The sequence below is a fragment of the Amia ocellicauda genome, chromosome 10 (assembly GCF_036373705.1).
Source record: "Amia ocellicauda isolate fAmiCal2 chromosome 10, fAmiCal2.hap1, whole genome shotgun sequence".
NCBI classification, from domain to species: Eukaryota; Metazoa; Chordata; class Actinopteri; order Amiiformes; family Amiidae; genus Amia; species Amia ocellicauda.
The window spans coordinates 28,424,241-28,448,230 of NC_089859.1; the positions used below are offsets into that span (position 1 = coordinate 28,424,241).

Consider the following 23,990-nt stretch of genomic DNA (forward strand, 5'->3'; position numbering starts at 1 on the left):
GCCCTTAACTCGTTCATTCATCTGTTCTCCAGATCGCCTCCAAACGAAGCGACCACTTTTGCCATTCCCATTTTTATTTGGTGTTGCATGGCATTGCGCGTTGGGTTTTTACAACTTCCATCTCTTTTCTGGAAAAAGGAGCATTGCGTTCAGAAGGCGGCGGTGCATCTGTTGAGTAAAGCGATAGGAAACTCGTTGGGTCTCACAGCGAGAAACTTCGGCACAACATGTTTCAGGATGCGGCTCCTTGCACCTCTTTTCTCGGCTGGATCCTTTATTTTTTCTTCTAAACTGAAGAGAATGTCTCTGGCACCGCCTGGTAAAACGAAACTAAAGATATAAGTCGAATATACGATCTGCTTTCATTTCAATACTACCATATGTATTATGTTTGATCATTTGTATCAGTTTCCACCTTGAACTCTAGTAGTAGCATCACAAAGCCAGGCGATCTCGTTTGCTGGTTGTTGATGGCACTACGCACTGGGACGACTTGGTTTGGGCAGGTCTTGCGCAGAGTCTCTCGGCTGCAGGGCACCTGGTCCCGGCGATCGAGCAGCCTCTTGTGTCTCTCCTCTTCCCAGGAACAGGAGCAGGGAGCCGGTAACAGGGAGCACAGCTGTCTCCCCCCCTCTAGCGATCATCGCCCTCGCCATCCCCACCACCACGATCTCTGCCCCTCCGGGTCGGATCGCTGCCGGAGTCTCCCCAGCTGCTGCTGCGCCTTCTTGGAGAAGCCGAGGGGACATGAGCCCCTCCGTCGCCGGTTCCTGGTGGCCATGAAGCGGCAGAACGTGCGGACCCTGTCCCTGATCATCTGCACGTTCACCTACCTGCTGGTCGGGGCGGCGGTCTTCGACGCCCTGGAGTCCGACTTTGAAATGAGGGAGAAGGAGCAGCTGGAGATCGAGGAGAAGCGTCTCCAAGGGAAATATAACATAAGCGAGGACGACTATCGCAAGCTGGAGACCATCATCATGGAGGCCGAACCTCACCGGGCTGGGGTTCAGTGGAAATTCGCTGGTTCGTTTTACTTTGCAATCACAGTCATCACCACTATAGGTAAGTTCTCGGTGAAAGTTATTTGGGGAATAAAACTTGTTACACGCGAGCAATTTGAGCCGACACAAAAATGCTGAGTAGGAATACAACTTTCTTACATGCATCTTTGAATTTGGTGTCTTTTCACGGCACTTCGTAACAGTACTGCCAACATTGTGAGGACAAGTTGTGTCCCCTGACGATGCCTACAATACTGCATGTTGCACGGAACTGTTAATGCACCAAAACGGGCATCTTAACTAGAGGAAGTATGCAAACTGAATGAGCAACACGTATCTATGCATTTTAATGTTTTAGCCTCGATATTGGAGTAGATATATTTCTTTTCCGAACATCTGTGCTAGATAAAACTGAACACACACATATCTATAATAATATCGAGTAATGTCATCAATATATAGAGGATTAAGTTATCCTCTGCAAGACTGTACTGAGTTGTAGTAATGCACAATTGTCCTGTATTCTGCATGTATGCAAGTGATACCTAAACCAAAGAACATATAACATGGCACAGTCTGCTGTGTATTCGGTGGTTGAAGGGGTTAAACATGCTAGCTGTGGATAAATGTTACATAACGGGTGTGTCTTTTCTGCTGCTCAAGATTTGTTTAGCTACGCATCACGTAAGTTATGGACATCGATAAAGCACGCGTGTTTCAGTTCACCTTCATTGTCATTTGAGAGGTTTGCATTTTTGGACGCACAACGACATGCTAGATAGCTCCGCTTTCCTAAACTTTGCAAGGTTGAAGAATTGGGACAGCACCGAGAACAGAAAGCAATATAACGTGTTACAAGTCTTAGATTGCACTTTACGAATGCCCTTTTTAACCTGGGATGACCTGTGGTGTCTCGTTTAACACAAGTCATGTGAAATGATTGCTGAATGTTAACAGGTAATGTGGGTAACTTTTGGAGATATACTTTTAAAAGAAACACCAATAAGGGTTATTTTTCATTCTGTGTAGGATTACATCCTATAAATGGCCAATACAAAACACACCAGAGTTGCAGCACACCTTTGTGGTAACACGTTTCTCCTTGGAATTTGTTGATTTTAGCCCAAAATGTATTTATTTATAACATGACTTGATAATTGAGTTATTGTGTCCTGTTACATCTAATGGAAAACATGTATACCACATACAGATGCCCGTATTCAGAATACATTTTGATGGACATCTAGAATTTAAATTGAGCAACATCTTAATCCGCAATTTGACAGCCTATATCTTCATCACAAAACAGATTTAGACAATATATAAACAAATTAACATAAAACACACACACACATATATATATATACACACACACACACACACACACACACACACAAATGCACGGTTGCATGGTGTATTTGATGACACTTTTGAGTTACCAACATATATAGCACCAACATATACACACACATTAACATATACATATATGTTTCCAAAGATAAGTTGTTAGAACATCTAATTTAAAAATGAAAATAAACAATGCATTTACAATTTACATAAACATTTATATCGCGTGTTTATTTTGTGATTTTAAGTCACGATGCTATTATACTTTGGCAATAAAAAGGGCAGCACTTATGAACAATAAATGGTGTGACGTTACATTTATTTTTGTGGTTCTTAAGGCTCCAAGTTAAATGAGATCTCATTTTTGATACACTGATATCAATACATTATAAACATTGTACTGTACTGTAAAGAACCAGATACATTTGTTTTATGGTTGACTGATGTGGCTTCTGCGCTTGTTCTATAACGAGATATTGTCAGAATAAAAAGTGGAGACTATGCTACTTCCGATTTATTTTTAGTATATCTTTATTAACGACGACGAATGTACTCAATTAACTGCACAAATATATGTATTGTTACCCACTCAGGGATCTGCTGTAATATGAACATGACTAACTTCGTTCATCAAAAAATAAATTATATTAAAAAAGTAGTACTAGATCTTTCCCAACTGTTTGCGGAAGGCAACTTCATCTTTCTGCTGTTAAAGAACGAGTGTATCGGTCGCGTTCTTGAAGCGCAGATTTCCGCAGTTCTGCGCGGATCTGCGCTGCTCCACCAATGGGATCGGGGAATTCTGCAGCGCTGTGAAGATCTGCGCTACAACAACGCCACCCGAAACCTCGACTGTCATGAACTGCAGTTGCTGTTGCTGTTGCTGTGGTGCTGAATAACAGCTCCTAACATACACCCTCGTCTCAGGAAAACGCTTCAGTGATGATGAAATTCACTGCACTTGTAGAAGTTCACAAAGCACCCGCACATTCGGCTTTCTGAGCTACAAAACTGAGAATGTACCATATATCTGTGCCGAATCGACACCAGGTTTGTATTCACACAGCGTTTGAAATGTCTTACTTTTAATTCGAAGTAGAACTTGTTCAACCTCTCCATCTCTCTCTCTATGTTAAAAATAGTAAATACGTCTTTTTAATTGGAAGGTCAATTTTTCACCCATTAGCGCAAACTGGAAGCTTTTCGCAATCGCTTTACTAGCAGTTTTATATGGGGGCCCCAGAATTGTGGTGTTGTTTTTACCTTAGAGAAAGAGCAGAACTGTTATTTCAAACTGACCATACTGGGACTGTTGTAATTGACAAATATGGAGTATACGTTTTAGGTAAGACTGTGTATATTTTTAAATATGTACTTTAATTATAATATCCCTATTGAAACGAACATGTATTGAACAATAGCAATAATACAAACGTTCTGACACATGAAAAAAAAACATGAAAGAAAAACGTCAGCACATAAGTATTCCTCGTCCAGCAAAATGGGGTTGCAGCATATTTCAGTAATTTCTGTGGTTTTGTGCAACAGCTGTTCCAACAGAACTAAAATAAATGTATCTAATGTTGATAATGTGGAGCACACTGGAAAACAACGGGGAACATGACAATGCCTCATCAAGCAGTCCTCATGTTTTAGTGTTGTTTTTTGGTGGTACAGTAAACAAAAAATTTAGCATATCTGTGCTAAGAATGCACTTTATGTACTATGTGTTGTTTGATTCTACCGAAAAGCAATGTCAATAGTATGCCAGAATATGCTATTTTTAGCTTTGACTGTAGTGACAGTGTAGAAACACCTGTAGCTATGATAATTTATTTCTAAAATGCAGTCCATTTAAAATGTGCCCCATTAACATTGTACTATGCATTTTGATAGAAAAGGAGATTACAGCTCAGTTCAGTTTGTTACATATTGCCCAGATTATTTATTTTTATTTTGGTATTTTAGATCATAGCCTTTACGTGCCTCACATACCATGCTGTTGTTTTCCACGCTCCCCTTCATTGCGTTGGGTTAAAGAGGCTGGTGTATTACCATGTTGTACTGTAGTACAAATTACCAATAACTGAACTCTGATTAAGTTATAACACAAATTGAGCGGGACACTGAAATACAGGTTTATGGTGTGTAGTATTTAGTTTCATTTTAAACGTTGTTTCAAATGCAAAGAATAGACTTCGGGGTGGGGGTGGGGGTGGGGGTGGGGGGGTATTAGGTTTAAATACGAAGATGAAACACACACACACACACACACACCACGACTTTGCTGGCTCGTTTCCCTGCAGTATGACTGATGCAGTCTGAGATGCACTAATTGCCGCTCTGAGAAATGCTGGTATTCTGAGCATGCCTGGAGGGGCGGACTGATCTGCAGTTTCCCCCAAAGCAATCCGTTTAAAATCCTGAAAAGAAGCCTCTATGTTGTGGATGATGTCATTGCAAGGTAGTAATTCTAGAAAGTTGATTCATGGCTGCATCACTCACTTAATTATACAGAACACACAGACTCAAATCCAGGAGTATAACTCAATATGTTTGAAATAGGGGGAGTAGGGAGGGAGTGGATCCTAATTGTTTTATGCCCTTTCTGATGCAATACAGACGACAAAAAAAAAAAAAAGCATTTATTATGTTCTATTTTTGAAGGTTTTATGATTTTATAAAATCTAGCATCTTTTACCTATGTGAAGTTCACTTATATACTTTGCTGGCCACTGTCTTATTCTAAAACGCAGGCTGCGGTATAAGATAAGCAAACCTTTACATGACTGACCTTACAGGGCCTGACCTTCCTCTTTCAAATCAGAAACACATGATTAATAGCTATGAGAGGAACTTTATTAAGTGCATGTGGGGCGGTCCGGCAGAGACTAATTAACAGTAAAATAAAATGTTTCACAGAATAAATACAATCCTCTTTCATGAAGCTTTATTCTTGTTATCGGATCTTTTTGTACAGTCCAATCTTTTTATCCATATGTGTATTTAGTATTTTTCAATATTATAGGTTTAAAAAACAGTTCATAATGTTAACGCAGACTGTACTGTACGTTCGTGAGCAAGTCATGTTTTAAATGTGATTATTTAAAATAAATCCTCGGCGTTTACCAATACCGTATAGCCAACCTAATGTATCCTTCATAGTTAAAAAATAATAGCCATTAAACAATGATGTAATGACTCCTTTTCGAGCTGATTCGGGGTCTGGGTGTAATCTATTAATTTGTCTTCGGTATTTCTTCTTAACTATGTGCAAATGAAATTGAATTGGCTTGATCTTGACAACGTCCCTCTCTTTGCCCGGGAAGTCTCAGTCCTATAGCAGTGCGTTGGCGACTGGCCATCCGGGTCCCACACGGCCGTGCACACAAACTGCCCGGATGACCGAGGCTGCGGAGGACGTGCACAGATGCAATGAGCTGCCATGCGTGAAACCAGAAATATTATTCCCACCCCGAGCATCGCTTGTTATTATGTTTGTTCAGTGGCCTTTGCATGAACGTGAATTACAACTTGCTTTATTTGCAGGTCTTAAACTCCCGACAAACGTAATACTAGGCCCAACACGAGCTCTTTTTATTGTTTAAGGCTTAAACAAACCATGTCTTCCACATAAACCTGTCTGCCGGGTGGTGTGGTCTGTGGTAGGCCCGGCTGTACTGTCTCTTGTATGCCATTTTGTTTTTGAGTGGGTTGCCCAATAGCAACATAATGTCTGGCGGGGAGCAATGGTTATGACTGAATTCAAGGTAGTTATATTTAAAATGAAATGCGTCACAGCGAAAAGATGCTAAAACAAAACACGTTATACCACAATTGCTGTTTTCTTAAATATCCAGTCTCCTTATTAACGTGTATTGCAGTTCAATTTATTGTATTGTGGTACACAAAGGTTAAAAGCTTATAATAATAATAATAATAATAATAATAATAATAATAATAATAATAATAATAATATGGAATTTGTGGAGAAATCATTCAGTATCGAGCTCACACAATTGAAAGTTTCTCTCGACTAGGACAATCGGCTCCCATGCCACGGCAAAATATTTAGCAACTGATACATACATAACTCAACCACATAAACATTGTGTATTTTGTATAAATGTGTTGTTGTTTTGGAAAAGTATCAGATATTTGAAGGAATTACCAACCTTACAGAGCAAGAACACCGCTCGACGTTGGTTTTCTTCTCCACACAAAGCTAATTGCTGGAATCTTTCCACCGGCCTCCCTCGTCGATGGACATGTACCGGCTTCACCCAGCGCCCCCCTGGGGTCAGTATGGACAGCACATATTGGTTTTCATTTTCAATGGCGTTAGTTACACATCCCCGTTCAGTCTGAGGGAGGTATGGATTCCAAGATGCTCCCATGCTTGCTTTTGAGGTAGCAAATTGTGTTTAAACGGAGTTTATGGAAGTAAGTAATGTTGAATTCCAGAGGTTATATAGGCGTTTGTTAACTTGTTAAATAGACTGGAAATGGTGTCCCGTGTGCTTTAGTTTTCAAAGGCTTTTGCGAAGAGTAAGGAGGTAGTTTCCAAACCTGTACGAATACAAACTGACCATAAAATAAACATTTACAGCAGTAAATCTGTTTCTCTGCCAGGCATCCTTATTTATGTGATGTCTTTGTTCATACTTCAAGCATTGTGTGTATCGTTGTGCTACAATGCCAAGGGTCCATCAAACATTTGTTTTCCTGCGTTGTTTGCTATTTTTCTTCTGTTACACTTTAGTCGTCATCACTATTTTGACAAATTATGCATTTATTGATATGTAGGCCTATTGTTATATTATTATTTTGATTTTATGAGCCAGTATTTAAAGTTGATTAAAAATAGGCTGTTTAATAGGTTTATTTTGTCCGGGGTAATATTATAAACAAACTGTATACCTGAACTGAAAAAATAATACTAACAAAGAATAACTGACCTTAAAGTTTGGTTCCCAATGGATAATCTACTTTATAGTCAAGCACTAGAATTATTTTGTTGTTTTTTGTACAGGCACGAGAAATCAACCCCCAAAACAAAACAGAGAAAACCAGCTAAACATTGTGGTTAAGTGAATTGGCTAGTTTTGAAGTCTCTTGCACACAGATGTTTGATTATTCAATAATTCATGGTATGGCCTCAGCGATGATGCAGAAGATTCTGACCACAAGCAAAAATAAAGTTTTCCACTTGTAATTTTACAAGGTAGATTTATAATTGCTATAAACTGGGGATGTGACTGATACGACTTTAAAAAAATTCTGCACTCAATAGAATTAGAGTAAACTTTTCGGGAATACCCACACTTACACACACAGCTTACAAAGAAAATGCCTTGTAACTTAAAACAGCCTTGGTCCAGTGTTTGATCCATATTGATCCAATATGCCATATACAAAGAATTCTGTAAATTTGCATTTATAATAAAAGTAGTACGTGCTGTACCATTATTTTCTACTACATTATAATGGATTTTTTCTAAAAATATGAAACCACTAATGTACTAATGTAATTGCTCAAATTACATTTCTAAGAAAGAAATCTGAGCATGTATTAAAAATGTTTTAATTAATGCATGGTATGCAACTAAAACCACTGTATTGTACATTAACTAAAATATATTAAAAAATCACAATTAAAAGCTGAATGAAAATAATTTAGAATGCAATTCTACTTTGAGTTATTAAGAATACAAAAATATGATTATATTTTTGCAAACTTATGTTTGATTAATTTTATATTTAATTTGTTCAGGATCTGCACCTAAACAATACATTTTGAAATCCATAAAAATATTTAAATACATTTATCTGCACTGATTTCTACCAACAAAAATGTTAGAGGGGGGGTTCTGGCTTTTATTATTTTAAGTTATATTATATTAAAAGTAAAGATTAATAATTCACCCACATAAACTTTAATTTGTTTAAAATATTTCTGAGTCTGTTCTTTAGTGATTAAGTAAAGCTGTTTAATATATTCTGTCGTGCTTTCCTCACAGAATTCAGGCTTTATTCCAAACTGACGCTCATACAGACTAGTAACCAGTGAAGTATATAGCTTAATCTGCACTGCAAGAGGAGTTCTTTATCTGCCGAATCCCTCAGGAGCCCCAACAGTACACGTTTTAGTGTAATCTTCAAACACTTACTTTCAAACTTTCAGTGTTTTCCATAATTAATTGTCCAGAACACACAGCTATCTTCTTCGTCAATAATGCCCACCCTGTTGCTCATGAATACCCAAATAACATTTGCAGATAGATTCACCTTTGAAAATGCAAATATCTGTTTAGACATTGTTAGGAACCTGTAGAATATTCACTGACATTTGTTTACAAATATACAGCAGAAATTACTAGAGAGTTTACAAAGTTATACAAATTGTTTATGGAAAAATAGAAAAAATATCACAGAGCTTTCCAAGTATGATCCAGCGATTGGAAGTCATAACCATGATAAGATCCTCCACCCCCAATCCAAGCTTGTTCATAGCTGCTGTTTAGCAAAGACTGAGCTTTGAACCAGTGAGCAAATTATAATAGAATAGAATATATGTTTTCTCTTTTAATGTAGGTGTTGACAAGACATTTCAACAATCTAGCACTGTAGGATTAACTTCTTTATTGTACACTATTAAGTTACATTGTTAGACTGTTACCCTCAGGTGTGATCTACCCATTTGTTTAAATAGCCACAGTTAATCTTTGTGGAAAACGAATGGGTTCTTGATCTAATGAACAATCACTGGGGTTTTCTCCTGCAGCATGTACTGATTGAGACAGAAGACGATGTATTGGTCTGAATACTTTTCTGTTATTTTTGTTGTTGTTATTGTTCCCCTGCTCACTGTTGTCTTACGGTATGTCTCCCAAGATTATAATTCTAGCCTTTTTCTTTTTCAAGAAAGTGTTTTAAAAATCATTGTATTTGAAATGTGGACAAAATGTATCTCTCTGGTAAGGGGTGGAGGGGGGGATTTCTTTTAAAAAACAACATTTATCCAACATTAACAAAACATTGAAACAAATATCAGACTATATACAGTACTGTGCAAAAGTTTTAGGCAGGTGTGAAAAAATGCTGTAAAGTAAGAATGCTAATAGATCGGCAGATAGGTTGGCCCAAACATCTTGGAGAACTAACCACAGTTCTTCTGTGGATTTAGGCAGCCTCAGTTGCTTCTCTCTCTTCATGTAATCCCAGACAGACTCGATGATGTTGAGATCAGGGCTCTGTGGGGGCCACACCATCACTTCCAGGACTCCTTGTTCTTCTTTACGCTGAAGATAGTTCTTAATGACTTTCACTGTGTGTTTGGGGTCGTTGTCATGCTGCAGAATAAATGTGGGTCCAATCAGATGCCTCCCTGATGGTATTACATGATGGATAAGTATCTGCCTGTACTTCTCAGCATTGAGGAGACCATTAACTCTGACCAAATCCCCAACTCCATTTGCAGAAATGCAGCCCCAAACTTGCAAGGAACCTCCACCATGCTTCACTGTTGCCTGCAGACACTCATTCGTGTACTGCTCTCCAGCCCTTCGGCGAACAAACTGCCTTCTGCTACAGCCAAATATTTCACATTTTGACTCATCAGTCCAGAGCACCTGCTGCCATTTTTCTGCAGCCCAGTTCCTGTGTTTTCGTGCATAGTTGAGTTGCTTGGCCTTATTGCCACGTCGGAGGTATGGCTTTTTGGCCGCAATGCCTTCCATGAAGGCCACTTCTGACCAGACTTCTCCGGACAGTAGATGGGTGTACTAGGGTCCCACTGTTTTCTGCCAATTCTGGGCTGATGGCACTGCTGGACATCTTCCGATTGTGAAGGGAAGTAAGCATGATGTGTCTTTCATCTGCTGCAGTACTGACCACTGTGTCTACAGTCCTCAACGTTGCCTGTTTCTTTGTGAGCTTCTTCAAAAGAGCTTGGACAGCACATCTGGAAACCCCTGTCTGCCTTGAAGTTTCTGCCTGGGAGGGACCTTGCTGATGCAGTATAACTACCTTGTGTCTTGTTGCTGTGCTCAGTCTTGCCATGGTGTATGACTTTTGACGGTAAACTGTCTTCAGCAGCCTCACCTTGTTAGCTGAGTTTGGCTGTTCCTCACCCAGTTTTATTCCTCCTACACAGCTGTTTCTGTTTCAGTTAATGATTGTGTTTCAACCTACATATTGAATTGATGATCATTAGCACCTATTTGGTATAATTGTTTAATCATACACCTGACTATATGCCTAGAAAATCCCTGACTTTGTGCAAGTGTACCTAGAAGAATTGATGCTGTTTTGAAGGCAAAGGGTGGTCACACTAAATATACTAAATGATGTAGATTTTTCTTCTGTTCACTCACTTTGCATTTAGTTAATTAATACATATATTCTATTAACATGTCTATTTTTGAAAGCATTCTTACTTTATAGCATTTTTTCACACCTGCCTAAAACTTTTGCACATTACTTTATATTTATAATTTATCTCACAAATGTTGACAATGGTTCATATTTTGTAAACAATTCTTCCAATTGTTGACTGAAGAGACCAGTAAAGGTTCACTGCTTGAAGAGCAAAAGTCCATTTATAAGCTGAAGTGTGTTTGAGACGATTGGGCAAAGTATTTCTTTATCACAGACAAGCTCACGGAGGTACAGGGAATTGACAACAGTAGCATGAAAAACATTTCACTTCATATATTCTAAGATGTAGAAAGGACACAGGAAACGTTCAACAAGAATGAAATGCCTCCCAGTTATCAAACAGGGTTAAAAATTATGTTTTAAGAAAATAGAATCTATATGATAGTGTGCTTTCTTTTATCAATTGTCATTATAGTTATATATTTTTACATTGTACATATACATATTTGTGTAACTGTTGTGAAACCCTTGGCAACATATGAAGGTACATTCAAAATTAAATGTATATATATATATATATATATATATATATATATATATACACTCACCTAAAGGATTATTAGGAACACCATAGTAATACTGTGTTTGACCCCCTTTCGCCTTCAGAACTGCCTTAATTCTACGTGGCATTGATTCAACAAGGTGCTGAAAGCATTCTTTAGAAATGTTGGCCCATATTGATAGGATAGCATCTTGCAGTTGATGGAGATTTGTGGGATGCACATCCAGGGCACGAAGCTCCCGTTCCACCACATCCCAAAGATGCTCTATTGGGTTGAGATCTGGTGACTGTGGGGGCCAGTTTAGTACAGTGAACTCATTGTCATGTTCAAGAAACCAATTTGAAATGATTCGACCTTTGTGACATGGTGCATTATCCTGCTGGAAGTAGCCATCAGAGGATGGGTACATGGTGGTCATAAAGGGATGGACATGGTCAGAAACAATGCTCAGGTAGGCCGTGGCATTTAAACGATGCCCAATTGGCACTAAGGGGCCTAAAGTGTGCCAAGAAAACATCCCCCACACCATTACACCACCACCACCAGCCTGCACAGTGGTAACAAGGCATGATGGATCCATGTTCTCATTCTGTTTACGCCAAATTCTGACTCTACCATCTGAATGTCTCAACAGAAATCCAGACTCATCAGACCAGGCAACATTTTTCCAGTCTTCAACTGTTCAATTTTGGTGAGCTTGTCCAAATTGTAGCCTCTTTTTCCTATTTGTAGTGGAGATGAGTGGTACCCGGTGGGGTCTTCTGCTGTTGTAGCCCATCCGCCTCAAGGTTGTACGTGTTGTGGCTTCACAAATGCTTTGCTGCATACCTCGGTTGTAACGAGTGGTTATTTCGGTCAATGTTGCTCTTCTATCAGCTTGAATCAGTCGGCCCATTCTCCTCTGACCTCTAGCATCAACAAGGCATTTTCGCCCACAGGACTGCCGCATACTGGATGTTTTTCCCTTTTCACACCATTCTTTGTAAACCCTAGAAATGGTTGTGCGTGAAAATCCCAGTAACTGAGCAGATTGTGAAATACTCAGACCGGCCCGTCTGGCACCAACAACCATGCCACGCTCAAAATTGCTTAAATCACCTTTCTTTCCCATTCAGACATTCAGTTTGGAGTTCAGGAGATTGTCTTGACCAGGACCACACCCCTAAATGCATTGAAGCAACTGCCATGTGATTGGTTGGTTAGAAAATTGCATTAATGAGAAATTGAACAGGTGTTCCTAATAATCCTTTAGGTGAGTGTATATATACAGTGAGGGAAAAAAGTATTTGATCCCCTGCTGATTTTGTATGTTTGCCCACTGACAATGAAATGATCAGTCTATAATTTTAATGGTAGGTGTATTTTAACAGTGAAAGACAGAATAACAGCAAAAAAATCCAGAAAAACTCATTTCAAAAAAGTTATAAATTGATTTGCATGTTAATGAGGGAAATAAGTATTTGATCCCCTATCAATCAGCAAGATTTCTGGCTCCCAGGTGTCTTTTATACAGGTAACGAGTTGAGATTAGGAGCACTCTCTTAAAGGGAGTGCTCCTAATCTCAGCTCGTTACCTGTATAAAAGATACCTGTCCACAGCAGCAATCAATCAATCAGATTCCAAACTCTCCTCCATGGCCAAGACCAAAGAGCTGTCCAAGGATGTCGGGGACAAGATTGTAGACCTACACAAGGCTGGAATGGCCTACAAGACCATCGCCAAGCAGCTTGGTGAGAAGGTGACAACAGTTGGTGTGATTTTTCACAAATGGAAGAAACACAAAATAACTGTCAGTCTCCCTCGGTCTGGGGCTCCATGCAAGATCTCACCTCATGGAGTTTCAATGATCATGAGAACAGTGAGGAATCATCCCAGAACTACACGGGAGGATCTTGTTAATGATCTCAAGGCAGCTGGGACCATAGTCACCAAGAAAACAATTGGTAACATACTACGCTGTGAAGGACTGAAATCCTACAGCGCCCGCAAGGTCCACCTGCTCAAGAAAGCACATGTACAGGCCCATCTGAAGTTTGCCAACATCTGAATGATTCAGAGGAGAACTGGGTGAAAGTGTTGTGGTCAGATCGAAAATCGAGCTCTTTGGCATCAACTCAACTCGCCGTGTTTGGAGGAGGAGGAATGACCCCAAGAACACCATCCCCACCGTCAAACATGGAGGTGGAAACATTATGCTTTGGGGGTGTTTTTCTGCTAAGGGGACAGGACAACTGCATCACATCAAAGGGACGATGGACGGGGCCATGTACCGTCAAATCTTGGGTGAGATCCTCCTTCCCTCAGCCAGGGCATTGAAAATGGGTTGTGGATGGGTATTCCAGCATGACAATGACCCAAAACACACAGCCAAGGCAACAAAGGAGTGGCTCAAGAAGAAGCACATTAAGGTCCTGGAGTGGCCTAGCCAGTCTCCAGACTTTAATCCCATAGAAAATCTGTGGAGGAGCTGAAGGTTCGAGTTGCCAAACGTCAGCCTCGAAACCTTAATGACTTGGAGAGGATCTGCAAAGAGGAGTGGGACAAAATCCCTCCTGAGATGTGTGCAAACCTGGTGGCCAACTACAAGAAATGTCTGACCTCTGTGATTGCCAACAAGGGTTTGCCACCAAGTACTAAGTCGAAGGGGTCAAATACTTATTTCCCTCATTAACATGCAAATCAATTTATAACTTTTTTGAAATGCGTTTTTCTGTATTTTTGTTGTTGTTATTCTGTCTCTCACTGCTAAAATACACCTATCATTAAAATTATAGACTGATAATTTCTTTGTCAGTGGGAAAACGTACAAAATCAGCAGGGGATCAAATACTTTTTTCCCTCACTGTATATATATATATATATATATATATATATATATATATATATATATATATGTATATACCAGAAAGCATTTGATTCAATATGTACAAACTTACAAACTCAGTCACCAGAGCTTTAAGACATCAAAACATTGAGGAACCTATATACCTCTTATTAAATATCTATACACGAATGCTACATCAGCAATCCAATTCAACCAAGACACGTAAAAGGAGTATGTCAAAGAGACACAATCTCTCCAAAACACTTCATGGCAACTCTTGAAAAAGTGTTCAAGACTTTGGACTGGGAAGAAAACAGAATCAGCTTACTTGAACAACTTACAATTTACCAAAGACATCATCATATTTGCAAAAAACACCAGAAGACCTGCTGCTTCAATTTCAAGAACTCACTGATGCAAGCAAGAAAACTGGACATAAAATGTACCTGAGTCAAACAAAAGTCATGTTTAACAGTTTTGTTAAATTAAAAGAATTTGAAGTAGGTCAATGGATAAGTAAAAAGGTTGTCTACTTTGGACAACAAATTAGTGCAGATGGGAGATATTATTGAAGAGTAAAATAGGAATGGAGTACATTAGGAAGGAACACCACACTGCTGAAAGGAAATCTACCCACTTGCCTGAAGAGAAAAGTATTTGATCAATGCATACTTGCTGGTCACTTAATGCAACAATGATACAGAAATTGTGCACGATACAAAGAAGAATGGAAAGATGTATGCTTGAAATAACAAGAAGAGATAGAAATAGAAATTAATGGATCTGAGAACAAACCAAAATATGTGACAGAAGCAAGTGGAAACATCTTGGGGAGGCCTTCATCCAGCAGTGGATCAATATAGGTTGATAGTGATGATATATATAGTAATATTGTTGCTGTTTTTAGCCTCTATTCAGTCAGCCTCCTTTATTGCCTTTATTACCAGCCGGGTTGCAGCTGATAAATATGCAGTGTATTTTTCCATTTCCAATTAATTTGTGCCATAGAGGTGTTTTTCATGTTCTCCATTTATGTATTTATTGTTTTGATGATTCTGTTTGAAATATAATGCACCATATTATGATTGATGCTCTGAGAGGTTAAGAATTTCTGTACTGTACACAACTTGGAGATTTTCTGGTCTTCAAGAACATAAAGGCTCCAGCTATGTGTACAAAATTGTTTTATTTTTTCCAAGTGCTTTTATAGCAGGTGGGTCTCACGTTGACTGTTGGCAATTTCACATTTCCTAATAATTGGCTGCCTTTCTGTGCAATTTTACAGCTAGAGAAAAGACAAGTATATATTTCCCTGACAGTGCAGGGTTCCTTTATGTTTTGTCTGGTGTAGAATTTAGTTATTTCAGTTTAAGTGTAAATTTCTGTATTCAGATGTGGACATGAGTTTAGAATTGTGGTTTATTACTGCTGTCACACTTTCGCTCTGGTTTTAATACCTAGAATTTGCAATTGTGTGCCCATAGAGGCAGAGTTAGAATTTGTAAATACAATTGTATGAGACATAATAAGAAATATAATAAAGGCAGATGTCAGAGATGGCAGGTGCACCGTTTCTCTACAAAATACATAATAAACTATTGTGGAAAAGCTAGAAAAGACACTGATATACACAACTATTCAGTAATACTAATATGCTGTCTAGAAAACGAAAACTTTGGTGTATTAGGAAAAATGAAACTAGACTGAGATCTAAAGGATATCTGCAAGGTGCAAGCTGTGGTTGCCTTGGAGACACTGTGTATTTTGATCACGTTTGCGGCACTAACTTAACATTTCCATCCTCCACACTGCCAAGCAGTCGATTTTCCTCATTTTGGTGATTAATTGCTTGAAATGTTTCCACCTCTGAAGCTTGTGCTACACTCAGTAAAACCACAGAGTCGAGAAGAGCTCTGAAAGAATCACTACATCCAAGACGTATTTCACTTGGGCTGGACATGTTTGCCTTAGCCAGTTTTAGAGAACTAACAGAGCCGATAGTACAACTGGTGGTTGAAAATTCACAAGAGTAAACAGTGCAGTTGAGCTTCTGTGTGGCTGTCAGACTGAAACCAGCAGTCTTTAGTGGTCTTTGGCATCCGTTGGCTTTAGATCAAACTGAGCTGGAATTCTGTAGTGAATTAAAACTTGCACAACCTGCCAACAAACCTTTTTATTTTTTTAATCCACCCATTCAGCTATCAGATGTGTTGTTGACGCTGACAATGCATATATGTACTTAGAATATTGTACAGGGAAATGCTGAGTCAGGGGAATCCACATCACAGGATTACAATCAGATATTTTGGTGTATGCCATGACTTTGGTTATTGCTTTGCGGGGGCTTAATGCTTTTCTTTTATGGGGTTTCATTGTAGGAGGAGATGCAAGTAATAGACTAATTGTGGTTGGGGTTCTCTATTGATTTTTTATAGTAGCTACAGAAATGCAATGTGTTACATAGGTAACAGAGCTGTCTGTTCTTCTCTTATACACCAACAGCTTGCAGAGGTAGATGCACTTTCAAATATATATTGTACAGCTTTGTCTTTACAGCTATAGTGTAAGGAGTAAGTTCCGTATGTGAGTGTTTAAACTGGTGACTAGGACCACATGAGTCAGAGGCAAGGAGATTGAAAATATCACCTCTGCAAATAGTGCTGTGTCATCAGTATTAGATATTAAATCCAGTCTGGGTGATTTAAGGCTCCTGTCTGTTTTGTAACTGCTGCAATCTGGAGTACTTCAAATCATATTAGAGGCCAGCATCTTGCCCAAATCTATGCAATAATATAGATGCATTTTTTAAATTATGTTTCTTGTTCTTGACGAACTTGATGAGTTTGGGTGCTATTCTATGTTCCTTCTACGGTCTGTTGCATATGCAAATACATAGTTTGTATAGTATTAGAAACCCAATGGAACTGATTTGATTGACCTGTCTTGTACAGCACTTTGTGTGTCCTGTATGACATGTTTGCTGTTCTGTACAATGGTAGGTTGGTACTGCAATTCTGTTTGTTGCAAAGGCAGGGAAAACCCTTCTGGACGTCCTTCAGCTCCCTTATGTAATGATTTTTATTATTTCAGTCTGACTATAAGTGTTTGCTTGGAGGCTTTCCTAAATCTGCAACTCAGAAATTGCTAGTCCGCTGGTGTCCATGGTGCTCTTACCATATCTTATGCAAACAGAACTGGCTCTTAGTTTCTTTTATATTGATTTTAGTGACTTTAATAGAAAGCAAATTATCTCAATGAGCTGTTGAATATTAACAAATCTGTAAGTTAACAGAGCACCTTGGTAAGATATATGTTATTTTAATAATTTGTATGATTATAAAGTTTTAGCGTAAGGCACACTTATAAATTTCAATTAAAGAAGTGAATTTATAGTATCACCTTATCACGAATCCTGGAATCTTGTAAAACTCAATTTCTGTAATAATTCGACGCAGACACCAATTCCAAAGATATAAATTGTCAAATTTATTCAAAAACAAAGACTAAATGTAGCACTACACTAATTATACAAAAGGGAAAAACTAATTAAAATTCAACTCTAGATCAACAAATCAAAGACAAATCACTTCCGTGACCAAATCAAAGACCATGGGATCACATATGATATCACACAATTCATTAAACAAAAAAGGTTATAAACACATTGACTACAATACCGGTTAGTAAGATGAAGGTGAGTCTCTCATTAGTTTTGTTAGTCAGACATTCAATAACTACGCAGGTTAGTATTTAATGTCAGGTAACTTCTCGTTATATATATATCAGTCTCATTTACGTTTAGGTGCCGAGAAAGATCCTATCATTACTTGTTACCACAATTTCCCTTAACTGATTATTATTCAAAGATTAAGGATAGGCAGGGCCACCAATAATCTAATGTCTATTAACTTGTGTAAATTTCAGACTAAACAGTTAAACAGGAATGAGAAGATATTTCTCGGCGTTGACACATTTTATTTCTAAAATTATCAACAAAACAGTTTAATGCAACACACATTTATATTTAAGAAACTAAATGATATTACACATTCTAGAGTTATGAATCACAGATTAACATTTCTAATTGATTTCTCAAATGTCATGAATCATGAACTCCAAACTGTTAAACTTATCTGAACTTCGTCGCAGAGAGGCCTCTCTGGCTTCGGGCTCAGATATCAGCACACGGCACGAGGTCCGTGTGGTTGGAACAAAGGCAGTCCGGTTCGGCTTTGTCCAAGAACTTCCACTCAGTCGATGCACCTGGAAGTTGGGGTTTCGCGAATGTAGAGTCTTTTCCAAACAGATTTTCCACTGGTTTGAAGGCTCCAAGGTTGTACACAAAATCTTCTTGGCAAGCAGGGTCTCTCACCGTACTTATTTGAAGACAAAGTCTTTGAGGAAAGCAGGGCCCTGTTTGGTTCCAAGGGTCAAGTTTCTTAAGACTCAATAGCTATTTAAATGACTGACACTTTCATACTCAGTCGACTCCAATTGTCCAGCTGTAAAACTCCACTGATCAGGTGGGCACAGGCGGGCAGCGCAGTCTGTAAAGTTCTTCATTTAATAAAGTCCTTTAAAAGAATTCTTCGTACGGCTCAATCTCCTTCTCCCAGTTTAACTCTTCTGTTGCCGGCAAAGACTTGGTTGGTTTCTGGTTCCGGTTCTGGCAACAGAGCTACAGGTTGAGCTGTGGCAGCGAGTTTCTGGTTCAGGTGAGAGAGAGAGAGAGAGAGAGAGAGAGAGACCGTGCGTTGTTCTTTATACGCCTGTCAGATCAATAGGTGATTGGTTCTTGAGTTTTTGAGATTGGATTTCGGTTTCAGCCCCCAGTGTCCTATTGGAGGGGGGCTTGATTTATGACTGATGTCAATCCATGCCATCTTTTGGAAATGCCAGTTGGCCCGGGTTCATAGCTCTGTGTCGGGATTTCAGCTCTCGTCCATTTCAAAGAGTTTTTATTACCTACAGGCTCCCTTCCCCAGACATCTCACAGCAGGATTCCAAACTATTTGGCCTATTCTCGGTGCCATCCTCCCAGACTGTCACTTTGATGTAAACCAGTCCCACACTTTAAGGAAATCTGATAACTTTGGGGGGAGAGGTCTTCTTTGGATCAGTGCTTCAGCTCAGAGCTAAAATGCTCTTATCAAAATACATCCAACATAACGCTACAAAGTCATTAAGTTATAATGTTTTTATTCTTGTTTTTTGTTGTTGGTTTCCTTTCCTTTCTACTTTCCCCCATTTTAATCATGCACTTGTCAATATTCTTAAAATAACAAATTTATTTTTAATGAATGTCTGTGTGTCAGCATCAAAACATTGGTAAATCACAATCATAGCTGCCCCAGTTATCATGTGTTGCTGAGGATTTGCAGAACCCTCGTCATTGTTTCAGTGCCAGTGTTTTTTAAAGAAGGGAAGACACAAAGATATCCTGACATTGAAAATATCGGTGGGAATTTTTTTAAATTCCAGTTTGCACTGTGCCAAACACAATGGCCTGAGATGAAACAGGTGTGTTTTGTTATGTGTTAAATATCCCCTCATGTGGACTAGCTATTATTATTTTTTTCTTTCCTGCTGCTTTTCACCACTCTGCCATTTCAGGCCTCTTTTGATGAACACATAGATCCATGCTGCTACTTGTTGAAATCCTTCTGCTCTGGCTGTTGTCATTAAAAAATCTATTTTCATTTTTCCATTTCCTTTTTGCTCTTCATCCCAATCATTGAGCACTCATATGGTAGCCAAGATTATTGTAGAATATGTTCAGTGCTATGATCCACCCAAGGGTTTCAGACTGGTGTCATAAACTTCAAGATCAAAGGTTAAGATGCTTACAGACGTCATAGGGATTGGATTATTACCTCTTATGATGTTTAGCCATCTGCCATAACTTAAATAATGGCTTCCAAGTTCTTAATTTACTTAATACATTCTTCTGTTGTAGATCTATTTTTTATTTAGTTGTTGTTGTGAGTTTTTTTCCAGGATAGACATTTTTTACTTGTTTTGTAACCTAATGATTGCCTAATTCCCTGTCTGGTAATGCCATTGTGAACTCTGCTTTGCCTGTTTTAATAATTGTATTGATTATTAAGAGATTACTTGCCAGGGTGTAATGGGATACAGTCTGTATTTGAACAGATTATACAGAAGAGTTTCAGTTCCAATATTGTATTACAGTATACAGCTTAAAAAGTGTAGCTACACCATTAAGATCAATACAAGTTGTCAACAATCAGCAAAGTCTGGAAAATCACAAGGCCCTGCAGGCTAACTTTTGAGAGTGATGTATTTATCCTTGACATCTCTGACTCCATCTCTAAATATGAGTCCATCATTTAACAAAAAGGCATCATATCAACCTAACCAAACCTCAGGGTTTGTTTCTGTAGTGTAACAATGCCCATCCCATTGCTAAGATGGTTGATGGGTTATATGATGTTAGGTCTTTTTGTATCACCCCTATTTTTCGAATGGTTGGATGTAGGGGGCGGGGCTAAGATGGCCAAAGTACAAAAGCTGGATCAGATTTGGGTGGAGGTTAACACCTGCCCATTTGTGGTCCTGGTTTGAGGATTCTTGTATTTTCTATTTGATATGTCTACAATTATTTATCATGTGTGTTTGCAATTACTACACTTGTTTTGTTCCTGTATGTTTAGTTTTTGTCTGAAAGACAATAAATGTGCCTGTTTTTGAAGGTTTGCTATCCTTGTTTGTAACTGCCTGACCTTGGGACCACCACAGTTTTATTTTATATCTGAGAAGCCCACACCTATTGGAAATCAACTGGGTCATGTAAAATAAAAATAGCAGACATTGTTTGCTTTGTTCTAAGATTGCCTATTTGCAAAGTCCAAAAATGTGCAAGTATGATGAGGTTAAGGAAATAACGAAAGAGAAAAACACTTCATTTGAAGTGTTCTGGCCATATAATTTTGCTGTATCATGTGGTGATCTTGGTGGTGGTTTCTCTCTTTGCCACAGCTGTAGTTTTCCACCAGTCACTTCTGACTCTGTATTGTATATTCCAGTAATATTTGTTTTGTTTGTCATGTCCTAGTCTGGCAATGCTGAGGTCTTTGATTTCCTTAGTGATAGTGCAGCTAGGGATGCAGATGCTTGTAATAAAACAAAACACTGCTAAAAAAAAAAGGAAAAACTTTTTGAATGTATGATATCTTCAGGCTTTATGCCCAATGAATTATTATTTTGATTCGTCAAATGGCTCAGTTCTGTATTTTCCTTTATGGGTACTGCAGTGACCACACCCTTTAAGTGTATTGTTCTGAGAGTCCTATGAAGGGCTATAAAGGAAGAGCAATACACTTCAGTTTATTTCAGTGTCCAGTAATATCTTGATAAATATCTTAAAGGCCAGTATTTTTTGGGCATCCCTCCAATCAGTTTATAGTATGTGTCTGGCGAAATAATAGTGCATCTTAACCAGTCGTTTACTCAGCTGGACACATGCATCTTGAAAAATCCTGATGGAAGGGAATTTTTGATTAAAAGTGGGGACCATGAAGTGAAGTCAATATTATTTTTCGGAGCCTGAAGTCAGTTGTGCTGATCTTTTTTGGCAGGCAGATTAGACCAATTTGCTAAGTGGGAAGAATTTCCTGATAGCAACATGACAAGACAAATTTCAATGATATATATATTTTTTTTACCAAAATTGATGTGTCCTATTACAGTCCCCTTTAATATATTACACAGACAGATCACTAAATTATTTGTTTTCTCGTTCTGTCAGATAAGAACAGAAACAAACACATTTAAAATATTTTAAACAATACACTGTTCTGTCAAATAAAAAATCCAATGCAAATGCAAAATATGCATATGTAAACTATACAAACACCTTCCATAACATCAGGTAAAATAGTCAAGATTAACAGTTGCCAAAGAACTAGACATCAAAGATAATTCATTTTAGATTAATTTATATTATTAATGTTCTACTTCTTTGTGAACATTGAGAAGATGACAATATAACGGAGGATTAATCCTTTGAATATAAGTGTCATGTACTGTTTGAAAAGAATATAATCTATAGTTTACTTTTGTGTAATTGTTTTATTTTGAGAAATACTAGTTTTGAGGGTAGAATATGAAATATTATATTATATAATGTGTTTCAATTTTACATCAGTCGTTACTCAAAGAATACACAATTTTCTTTTCCTTCTCATCTCTATACAAACACACTTGAGAAAATGTTAGAGAATGTTTTATCCATAAAGGTATTTTCACTGGTTGAGAGGGATATTTTGAATTTATAATACATCAAATGACGCAGTTAAGACTTTTAAAAATTGATTTATGTAGTTTAAATATTGTATACCGGGTTAAATCTATATATGATTTCATCTTGGAGGAAACATTTCTTCCTGAGTGATACAAATCTTCAAAGATAGTAAAGTAATGATCTTGTGGGATGTGGCTGTATTTCATCATAATCTTTATAAAGGAGTCCGTAGGGAAAGATCAATTACGAGTGTGAAGTCTTTTAGCTGATCAAATACATATTTTAGACCAGTGCCTAATTGAAATAAGAAATTCACTTTTATTTTCTGTGGTGTTCTCAACTACATTGTTAATATACTTTTTTGGATTCCTTTATCTTGTGAGGCTTAGGATCCTCAAATTAAAATTCATGGTGCAAGTCTCCTTTTTTCAAGATTTGTTCAGGTAAGAATAAAAATGTGAGACAATAATCCTCGGTACATATGAAAAGCAAACTGAAAAGTTAATAGTAAGAACAAGATAGGTGATATATCAGATAAGCAGTTGTCAAAGACAAGGCAGGTTGTTAAGCCATTATGTCAGCTATGACCTCTTCATAATTAAAGTTTGAGCTTGAAATAAATATGTGATGAAGTCCATCTATTTTCCCTTAGTCATGCTTCAGTTAGAGATGAACGTCCTGATCAGCATTTGTATTGACAGGAGTTATGCAAGCTTTGTGTCACAGGAAGTTTCATGCCATCATTTTGAAGTCATACAGTGAGGGAAAAAGTATTTGATCCCCTGCTGATTTTGTACGTTTGCCCACTGACAAAGAAATGATCAGTCTATAATTTTAATGGTAGGTGTATTTTAACAGTGAGAGACAGAATAACAACAAAAATATCCAGAAAAACGCATTTCAAAAAAGTTATAAATTGATTTGCATGTTAATGAGGGAAATAAGTATTTGATCCCCTATCAATCAGCAAGATTTCTGGCTCCCAGGTGTCTTTTATACAGGTAACGAGCTGAGATTAGGAGCACTCTCTTAAAGGGAGTGCTCCTAATCTCAGCTCGTTACCTGTATAAAAGACACCTGTCCACAGAAGCAATCAATCAATCAGATTCCAAACTCTCCACCATGGCCAAGACCAAAGAGCTGTCCAAGGATGTCAGGGACAAGATTGTAGACCTACACAAGGCTGGAATGGGCTACAAGACCATCGCCAAGCAGCTTGGTGAGAAGGTGACAACAGTTGGTGTGATTATTCGCAAATGGAAGACACACAAAATAACTGTCAGTCTACCTCATTCTGGGGCTCCATGCAAGATCTCACCTCATGGAGTTTCAGTGATCATGAGAACGGTGAGGAATCAGCCCAGAACTACACAGGAGGATCTTGTTAATGATCTCAAGGCAGCTGGGACCATAGTCACCAAAAAACAATAGGTAACACACTATGCCGTGAAGGACTGAAATCCTGCAGTGCCCGCAAGGTCCACCTGCTCAAGAAAGCACATGTACAGGCCCGTCTGAAGTTTGCCAATGAACATCTGGATGATTCAGAGGAGAACTGGGTGAAAGTGTTGTGGTCAGATGAGACCAAAATCGAGCTCTTTGGCATCAACTC

The 23,990-nt window shown here is 38.3% G+C and overlaps 1 protein-coding gene across 1 annotated transcript in view; it reads left to right on the top strand.

Annotated features, from left to right (window-relative positions):
- Nucleotides 1–229: 229 nt before the first annotated feature.
- The window catches only part of kcnk9 (potassium channel, subfamily K, member 9), a 56,514-nt gene continuing 32,753 nt past the window's right edge, over nt 230–23,990 (top strand). Inside the window, exon 1 of the mRNA XM_066714611.1 lies at nt 230–1,062. Within this exon, the coding sequence (XP_066570708.1) occupies nt 471–1,062 (592 nt within the window). The 5' untranslated portion in view covers nt 230–470. The remainder of the gene's footprint in view (nt 1,063–23,990) is intronic.